General features: G+C 39.4%; 1 protein-coding gene across 3 annotated transcripts; it reads right to left on the bottom strand.

Annotated features, from left to right (window-relative positions):
• Nucleotides 1-15: 15 nt before the first annotated feature.
• Nucleotides 16-8,479, bottom strand: LOC121696268 (splicing factor U2AF 35 kDa subunit-like protein). 3 transcript variants are annotated; one of them, XM_042077653.1, is made up of 8 exons: nucleotides 8,354-8,479; nucleotides 7,578-7,665; nucleotides 6,007-6,073; nucleotides 2,883-2,941; nucleotides 2,284-2,382; nucleotides 1,970-2,103; nucleotides 1,683-1,775; nucleotides 16-750 (listed from the first exon to the last, which is right to left on the bottom strand). In XM_042077653.1, exons 1-8 carry the CDS (start codon nucleotides 8,395-8,397, stop codon nucleotides 546-548), a joined length of 789 nt encoding a protein of 262 aa, XP_041933587.1. In that variant the 5' UTR covers nucleotides 8,398-8,479; the 3' UTR covers nucleotides 16-545. The 3 variants fall into 3 exon arrangements, with proteins under 3 accessions (XP_041933587.1, XP_041933596.1, XP_041933605.1); XM_042077662.1 differs by having other exon boundaries at nucleotides 2,883-2,938; nucleotides 8,354-8,423; XM_042077671.1 differs by having other exon boundaries at nucleotides 2,883-2,932; nucleotides 8,354-8,422.
• Between the last annotated feature and the right edge of the window lie 1,505 nt (nucleotides 8,480-9,984).

The raw sequence follows: 9,984 nt of genomic DNA, 5'->3' as shown, positions 1-9,984 counted from the left end.
AGACAAGACCAAAAGGAATATGAAACCGAATGTGTCGTTTAACTATTAAGTATGTGACACATTGTCCATTTATTCCCTGGTATGATGTGTCAACAAAGCATTGGCAGGAATTGGGTGTTAGTCACACACATAACCTTACAATAAGGACAGCCTCCCAAAACTGATGCAATTCATCTGATCTCTTGCAGCCTCATTCACACATGCATAGGACATTAAAAAAATCTTGTGTATTCACCAAACAATTTTGCACAATTTTGGTAGCTGTTAATCAGGTCACATTTACCATCAAAAGAGCAGATTCAGAAGTTTGCAATGCCAAAACATCAGATGGAAAAATAAGAACTGTACAAAACTCACCAAAAAAAGCTTTTTTTATTGAGAAGACATGTCTTTACTAAAAATGGGAGAAAGCTAAAAAAAAAAAAAAGAAAAAAAAAAAAGAGACAAATCCAACAATTCCATCACATTTTGGTCATAATGAGACTACTTCTACACCCATGAAAGGAGGGGGTGTGGGGTGGAGGGGGTTTAAGCCACAGCTCAGCTTAGAATCTTCCAGAACGTTCCCGGTCCCGCGACCTCCGCCTCTCTCGGTCTCTGCCTCCGCCTCCACCTCCGCCTCCATCTCGTCCGCCACCGCCACCACGACCGCCGCGATCACCACCACCACCACCACCACCGCCGCCGCCTTCTCTGCCACGGTCCCGGGAGCGAGAACGGCGTTCTCTGGATCGTGATCGTGAGCGATGTCTGCTTAACAAAATGGTTGGATTAGTAAATGCGGATAAATGGTCCAAACAACAAACAATTAAAAAGTACAAAAAAAAAAAAAAAAAAAAAAACCTCCTGGGTCAGCATCCTAATACCTTTAAATGTTCAATGTAACTAGCCAAGAAGATGGAATGCAGGCCAAGTGAGCCTTTTTCTTCAGGGTCAGGGTGTCCAGAAACTTTGTTTGTTTGTTTAAACTAAGGCTATTTAATGGCCAGAGCATTGTGTGTTAGGAGTTTAAATATGTTTTTTTTTTTTTTTTTTATCTATGTTAGTAAGATATTCTAAAACTTTCAAAAAGGTGGGACCTTACTAAAAACATCGTCCAGAAACTTAAACCCTGTTACTGCCGCCAGGAGTTTTTAGTAACCTGAGCCATCCTTGGCCAACTTTTTTCTAACCATTCCGTACTCACAGCCACAGTTTCACTTTCCTCCACTATTTTTATTTCGTTTCATTTCTCAAAATTAAAACATGCAAATGCAAATAAACACTGCTGGTGATAATGGAAACCTCATCCAGCTTAGTAATAAAGGCCAATTACCTAATATTACTTTGCAGTAATGATTATTGCCCAACCAAAAGCTTTAGCCAATTATCTAGGAGAGGTAAATATTCAAGCAGGCCAGTCAAAATGAGGTCACTCAGTGACACCCAATCCTCCAGGACAAGCATTCTTCACATACACAACTTAAAGGGGGTTAAGCTCAGTCTTGTGACCACATTAAGTGCACCAAGTGTTTCCCTCCCAATCTCACACCTTTTGACACGCAAACCTGAACACCTTTATGGAGTATGGCAGTGAGAGGAGTCATAAGGTGCTACTTGGCTAAAATAATAAGAACACTAAGCAAAAAAGCCATGTTTTTTTTGTTTTTCCCACTCAGTCATCCACACACACACACACACACCTTTTCTTGCGCCGGCCATAGAGCTCTCGCCTTAGCTCCCGTGAGATGGGCTTCAGGTGCATGAAGTTACAGAAGCCGCCTCGAGTGCACTCCCTGCAGGAAGAGAGCGGTACTGCAGTCAGTCAAATAGAAGTCAAGAGGTAAAGTATAAGTTAAAAAAAACAAACAAAAAACACTCTTCCTCCAGTTCACTCCCTGCACTGACTAAGTCAGAATTCCTGTAAGTGGGTGTTAAAACAGTTAGATGTGAGAAGAGCCACGTCAACATTAAAAAAAATTCCACTGACCCCATCTCATACTGACGACAGCAGGCTTCCCTGAAGTCGGTGACCGGGGACAGCTCGGCATGGATGGGCTGCCCATTAAACCAACGATTATTCAGGTCAATGACCGCTTTCTCTGCGTCCTCTTCACGACGGAACTATAGGGGAGCACACACAGACACGTTATAAGTTTACCAAAAAAAAAAAAACTCTACAAAAAGCAAACAAGATTCCAATGTCAGTAGGAGTGGCCCAACATTTTTTGCTGGGAAAAACCATAAACTGCCCTTCGAAATACAAAAACAAGTTGCCTCCCACCACCACTCCCTTTGACTCACCTTGACATAGACATTTCCCACGAGGTGATCTCCCAGGTTATCACACACGTTCATCTCCTCCACCTCTCCGTACTTTTCCTCCATCTCCGTGAACACCTCCTGTGGGGTAAACAGGGGAAGAGACAGGGGTAGAGATGGAGTAGAGGGGGGAGATTCGGACTCTGGTTAGCAAGTGTATGTAAAGCGCTCCGCACATTGATGCCAACATGAATGCGGTGCACAACACTTTCAATATTCGATTACGTTAGAGATCATTAGATTCTATTGTTTTCAACACAACTCAGCACAGCAGTGTCACACTTTGTTGCTGCCGAATTTGGAACTGAATACGATTCAGTTCGACTTTGTCGGCGCCGCTCAGTAAAATCAATTGTTTATCTAATAGTTGCTAATTATAAATGTCAGTGCTGACGTGCATGGCAAGTGACAGTACCCTCACGTCGGCACCTATTTGTGGAGTGTTTCAGAGTGAACTCTGAACACATGCATGCAACAATGTTCCATTCGTATTACAGACTGTGAACAGAGAACAAATGAAGAGAGCAAATTTGCTCTGGGAGCAACAGACACTTACACAAACAGTGCTACTGGGCACTCACCTCAAAGAAGTCGTCGTAATGCTCCTGCATCTCCACATCACTGACCGTGCCTGAACATGCAACACAAAGGGTGAAAAAACATAAAAAAAATGACATGGCAGTCCAACACATAAAGAAGGGCAAATCATATGGCCTCTTCTTGCTATATGGACTATAAATCCAGATAGAACTGGCAACAGCACACACTCATGAACCATTTTCTCACTATACTAAAATACCTGTGCTTGTGTGTGGACAGCTGGTCCACTTTTCATAATCAGCAATTCAAGATCCACTTTAGGAGCATAAACAAAAGTTTTACATAAGCATAAACATGCTGCAGTTTTTTTCTGCCACACAAAAAAACATTTTACAGAGGAAACTACTATGTGAATGTGATGTAACATCCTCAGTGGCAAATTAATACACTAAACAACCACAAACTATTTGGTTTAATAATGGTATTAGTAATGGAGTAACCGTTACTATGTACTTTGGGTTGTGATCCGGAAAACAGGCATATAGGAGACCTTTACATTTCATTAGGTTGTGCAACGGTAGTCAGGCATGCAACACAACATACAACTTTAAAGAATGTTAAATACTGAATGCAGAGAAATTTCCAAACAGCCCCATGGTTGCATGTTAACCAGAGAAGCATTTCTGGGAATTTCCCAGAAAAATATTCATGGCACCAAAAAACACCAATACAAAAAGGAATATGTGGAATATGTTCAATATTAATGCATTTATTGTAAGTCAGCAGACTAAGGCCCGTTTCGCTAGCCTGCCTCTGTGCTGGGGATGCAGGATGTAAACTGATCCTGCTTCTCGCGATGTCTGAGACTTTGTAAGACTGAAGGTCGACGGGTCGGATACACCGAACTTGCAAGAGGGATATTCTTCCTACAGGCAGTAGGGGCGGGCGAGAGGGTCTTCATTCGCCCTGTAATGAGTCATTTAATCATATAGACCCTTTCAACAAGGTAAACAAAAACAATGCTTCGTTCTATTTGGGCCCCAATCTACTTCCTCTGCATTAAGATAACATATGGAATGTTAAAAAGGAAGTCTTGTGGGGCCAACTATGATGCTGAGAATGGAACTCTTGAAAGGGTCCATACCGACTTACGATGATTAATTAACACAAAAACCTTCCCTAAAAACGAAGGAGGCAGCCTACCCTGCTATGTATTTTGTTATCCAAGATTTCGCTATCACGTGTACAAGATATTGACAGCACAATAACTTTTAAAAAGACCAGAAAACAATGTTAAGGCATTTGTGGAGAAAAAGGATGGTTTGTGTGTTCTTCCTACAGCTCACGGTAGGCTATTTCCTTGCTCTGATTGGTCTATCCAATTAAGTGCAGAGGCATGTATATGTATGCTAGCCTGGAAAAATCCAAACTCTTTCACAAAGTGAATAGAATCTGGGGACTCATGATTGGGATTCGTTTCCAACACTTGCAACATGATGGGCTTTGAAATCATTGGCCCAGACCAGTCCTTGCGCACGCCAGCCATTGAAAATAATGCGTTTCATAGCGCAGCACTGCCGTTTGCGTGTGCAATGTGAACCCCGCTTCACACACACACTGCATCATAAGTCAACAGTCAGTCATTAAATTCCTTTGCCTATTGCTTTGCTTATGGACCCTTTCAAGAGAGTTCCATTATCAGCATCATAGTTGGCCCCACAAGACTTCCGTTTTAACATTCCATACGTTATCTTAATGCAGAGGAAGTAGATTGGGGCCCAAATAGAACGTTCAAGCATTGTTTTTTGTTTTTATTGTTGAAAGGGTCTATAACTAGCTTCACGGCTGCGTCACCATCTTTTCTGGCTCTTGATTCTACTGAAAGACACGTATTTGAAGCTATATATGCTGCTCTTCGCTCCCTCTCATAGACTACTACTAATTTGCATGTTTGATGGTAATGGGGCTTGAGATTTTTTTGTCCTTGCGCAAAACAGACAGATTGTTGCCTCATTACTTAATGATGAAGAGCAAGTCACATGGTCTACTCTTCTTGAAACTGCTGATGGTTCTGGTCAACATTTCCCTTTCCTTCAGAAAGACATTCTGGGCAACTACCACATATTTGTGACCCACAGCCAACAAAATGCAAAACTGAGATGTGGGCCAAATCTTATCAACAAATATAAATAAATTCAAGGGGCCTCAAGAAACTGCCTGGCGGACCGGATATGGCCTGCGGGGTGGGTGTTTTGAACCCAAAATTATTCCAATATGTTTGACCAATATGTTTGTTCTGACTGAAAATGATACTGCCACATGCCAAAAGGTAAGAAGACACTGTTGTAGAAACATGGATTTTAAAAAAGTAGTGTTTTTCATCAATGGTTCTTATAATAGCTACCAAGCCTCTCCATGTCTCCATAATGATTCTGTACCACACCTTTTAAGCAACAACTCAGGTTTTCTAGGAAGGAACGGTACTTTGTCACCACTCTGGCTTTGTTCTCCCTTTTTGACAGATTCAGGTCTGGACTCAATATCAATCTCAGAAAACAATATAAACATTTTAAAGTGGCCCAGCCAGAGTCCAGACCTAAATCCAATCAAAGAACTATTGAGAGAGCACAAGGCCAGAGTGATGGCAAAGAACCATTCCAGACTAAAAAACCTGGTAACTGTTGCAAGGCAGTTGTGGTCCAAAATCACTGTGGTGACATGCAAAAAAGTGCATTGGTTATTACAAAAAACATTTTGGTTGCCTTGATGGCAAAATAAAGGCTTTCAGTGATTATTTAGGAAGGGTATGAATAATTGTTGACATGACATTTCTCATAAAAATGTTAAACAAATGACACGAACACATGTCAAAAGGTTGTAAGACATTGTGGTAGGGAACCAAAAGAACCTTTTGACATGTGTTCGTGTCATTTTCAGTCAGAAGAAACATAAAATCAACATTAAATTGATATTTGCCTGGGGTATGAATTTTGAACTTAACTGTACATGTTACTATGCCCATTAGGTTGAAATGACTGGAGGAAAGCACACACAAACTAGCTTGTATCAGTTCGCTTCTCTTCTCTTCATCAGCAGAGCACAATCACCAATGGAAAAAATGACCCCGCTCTCCTCTACAATAACAAAGAACAAATGAATACTTACTACGTAGACCATCAGCCGATTGGGCAGAGTTTTGAGGGTTTCGGTAAATATTCAGGAGGGCAATAGTCTGAAACACAAAGAATCACAAAATTAAGAGTAACCTGAAAAGGTGCAGAGAGTTTTAAGTCAGTATTTAGACTAAAAGTGTGTCCACATACAGCTGACTACTCTTATCACTGCCCTGTCATTGCGTTTATGGGTAACCATATTTAACCTTCTCTTCAGCCAATCAATTCAGAATCCCTTAGACTGTAGCTGTACAACTAACACATAATGGTCTTCAGGGATACCGTTATTGCCTGAACTGCATTGATATCAAGGCCTCTCAATTTCTTACACCGTGAAAGAGTTTTTGGGGGATTTAACTGTCCAAAACAAAACCCCTTAAGGTTATAACTTAAACCCAGTATTTATCCATGGACAAATCTGAAGAGAACAGACTGGCCTACTTTAAGGTTTATTTTTTATTTTCATTGGGGATGCACTGATACCATTTTTGGCTATGACTAATGAAAATAACCAAGCCAGTTAAAGTCAAAAATATGTTTGAACATGAGATTTTTCCCCCCACAAATGTAAATAAAAAAGAGCATGTGTGTGGTGGTGCAAGTGTGTCAGCTCAGTTGGAAATAATGTTACATCACTTTCCACAGCAGTCTCCAAACAGAGAAGGTAAAGGAGTCAAGGAATATAACGCTTATTCAGCTGTTTTGGGTGGAGATCAGCTAAGTGAATAAATGCTACTATGCCTACCAAATCATGAGTAACTCTCGACCATGTTCATTTGAAGTTCTCAGAGGAAAAAAGGTTGGAGACTGCTTAAGAGGAAACGGTGTAAGAAAGCGGAAGCTATCGAACATTTATTAGGAATAGGAGTATATAAGCACGGTATCGGCAGATACCTGATGCCGGTATCAGTACATCCCTAATTTTCAGAGTTTTATCCCCTCACAACATCAGAAAAAATGACTGCAAATGCATTTTAAATATACAAGATTCTGAAGACTTTTATAGATGTGTTAGTGACTATTCTATGCATGTTTTCATGGTAGTAAAAGCAACACCAAAGGACTTTTCCTCTGTCGCACGCACGTTATTTGATTTTCCAGCACCTGCTTTGCAAAAAACAAATGTCCACAGACAAGGTAGAGTATGTTGCATGATTTTATTAAAGTATGATGTATTGCGACATTAGAAGCAAGTCAAATTTGTAGTTTCTTATGTCATTCCATCGAACTACAGATCCGCAGCCCGATCTGGCAAACTTGCATAGTGCGGTTATAGCCGACAGAGGGTCGCAAAGCGAATGCAGAAGTGCCGTTCACCCCGTTACGAGTTGGTTATTTTAAGGTACAAAAACTCTTTGGTGTTGCTTTAATGCAAGTCTCTAACAATCCAGTTTTTCCATTTCCTTGCATCTTGATTTTGGAAAGGAAAGCAATTTACTTATCTAGAGGTTTTGAAAGAGACATCAGAAACGAATGATGAAACCTAGGGTGTATTATATACATTTGCTCTTGGAAATATTCTGAAAGTGAATGGAGAAACACTTAAGATGTTCAGTTACTAACCTGGCTGAAGGTTGGCTTGTTGTGAAGCCTGGAGCATCGATCTCCATGGCGGCATGCTCCGATTTTGAAATAAAATGAGCAATTGACTCTATGAAAAGATCATGTTTAACGTTAGACACCATCGTGAATTAAAACTTTCCTCGTCTGCAGCATAACAAACATAATGTTATATCAAGTAACAACAACGCCAGCTAACTTTGCACCAACAAAGCCACAGTTTTGTGCTTCTGCAGCTACGCATGGTTTTACATAAAATGTCAAAACCAAATCAACCATTAGCCTACTTATTACAGGCCAGTTTGGATAGTTACACTTGTAAGACATCTAGCTATGTGAAACATTGTTTCGGAATAATGAATCGGAGATATATTGAATCTTATATCAGGGTGAAACTCAATGAATGAGCTGTGCTAGCTAGCCATTATTAACTGTTAGTCACTTCGCCAGATATATAGCCGCAAAGTGCAAGTAATTAAGCCAATGTCCACGAAAGTCCAATTATGTTCACTTATTTATTTAGGTAAGTATGATGGAAATGCATCTGGGCGCTTGTAACATACTATTGAACGAGACATGGAAACAAGCATGTGAGCTTGCTAACTTAGCTAGCCAGCTAGTTAGCGTTCAAATCGCTAGTGAACTAACGTTAGCGTTTGCTTTAGCAGTTTCTGTAAACTTGATTCTCAAACAGTCAATCGTTTTAATACATACACTAGAACATCTAGGGGTCCACATGATTATACTGTTTTCGAAATTAAATAATAAATGTTACTCACTTATCTTTCTCTGTTCCGAAAATGGACGCCAGGTATTCCGCCATGTTTGAATTCGTCAAAAATCATTTGCATCAATGGCGTCATTTCCTCTTGACCTCAGAGAAACAAAAAGATTTTCGAATGCTGACCTCTATGGTCTCTTCTTCTTCTTCTTCTATAATGTTTAATGGCAGTTTGCATACTTCGTGCACTACCGCCATCTTCCATCTTCATTCTTAAAATGGAAAAAAAAAAAAAAAACTAAATTCTATTTGCTAGTTGGGTCTCTTTTATGAAAGCTTTATATAACAGCCTTAGCTGTGGACTGTGTGCTAGATATACTTAATAAGTTTTCCATGGTTAGATCTTTTTTAACCACTCCCTTCATGTTTTCTCTTTCTCTGTTATAATATGTGCAGTCTATAAGTATGTGTTTAACACTTTCTATTGCGCCACAGTGTGCGCATACCCCCGTTTGATGTTTCCCTATAATATGTAATCCACTGTTTAAACTTGTGTGTCCCATCCTCATTCTGGTAAGCCATGTTTCCTCCTGCCTTTTCAGTCCACTGATTTTACTAGATGTTACATCTTTGTGTATGTTGTATATTTTACTAGGCTATATTTTATTCTTCTATTTATCTAGGCCTATGTTCTATCTATGAATCTCTATCTATACTTTGTTATGCTTATTCATTTGCCATTTTTTACTAGCCTACTGTTTATGCTGATTTATTTGCTTTTATCTATTTATGAAATTCCTCTTTTAAAGCTGTTCCTCCTTCTTATATGCTGTATTATCTACTTGTTTGCTTCACCTGTAAAGCACCTTGGGTTAATCCCTTTTGTTTTAACATACTCTGTAAATAAAGTGACTTACTGAAAACTTGAAAGTGTTTTCTTCTATAATTGCATGTTTTTTTATTATTATTTGAAACCTGTTACTGCAATTCATATATTTGTAATAACAGTTCAGAAAATTAAGGAAGATTAAATCGACAATGATCCAGGCAACATATAGCCTTATAGGCTACATTATGGCCAAATGTGTTCAACTGACAGAAGGTCACTGAGGACATTCTGTTTTGAGTGGTTTGTCATGTTAGTTTGTTATGTTAGAGACCACAAAATGGATCCAGAACTGATTTACTTTTTTACTAGTGTATGCTACACTATTTTAAACACTTCTCAACAATACCAAAAGTTGAATAACAAAACTGGAACATTTCATCAGATCTAATTGAATTCTGATGTAACTAAGACAATAACACAGCAATAAGGACCAGTCTGAAAGAATAACACAATTTGATACCAAGCAGCATGATATCCTTTTAAATCAACATAAGCAAATGAGAGATGAGTCCCTGATGAGTGAGTACAAGCAAAACATACAAATCAATCAAGAAATATGCAAACTGATCATGCACTTCTTAAAGGCAAATATGGCTTCATCACAAAAGATTATCAAAACAGCGCCTATGATCATATTCCAGTGATCCTGCTATGCATTGCGTTCCTATTATGTTACATACAGATGATTTACTTAGAAATCCAATTAATCTAGACTGTCTCCCAAGCAAGCATCTTTGTGTAACGCAACGGGAGCGAGACCGTGTTGAACAAACAGTAGTGATGCAAAGCAGTACTACAGC

The sequence above is a fragment of the Alosa sapidissima genome, chromosome 2, assembly GCF_018492685.1.
Source record: "Alosa sapidissima isolate fAloSap1 chromosome 2, fAloSap1.pri, whole genome shotgun sequence".
Classification (NCBI taxonomy): Eukaryota; Metazoa; Chordata; class Actinopteri; order Clupeiformes; family Clupeidae; genus Alosa; species Alosa sapidissima.
This window is presented reverse-complemented; position numbering and strand designations above follow the sequence as displayed.

Bases quoted from the DNA above. Each gene is read 5' to 3' on its own strand.
- LOC121696268 (XM_042077653.1), bottom strand. From the start codon at position 8,397: ATGGCGGAATACCTGGCGTCCATTTTCGGAACAGAGAAAGATAA. The intron at 1,776-1,969 runs GTCAGTGGAATT...CTCTTCCTGCAG, and splicing joins TGTCGTCAGTATGAGATGGG to GGAGTGCACTCGAGGCGGCT. The intron at 751-1,682 runs GTGTGTGTGTGT...TTTGTTAAGCAG, and splicing joins TATGGCCGGCGCAAGAAAAG to ACATCGCTCACGATCACGAT.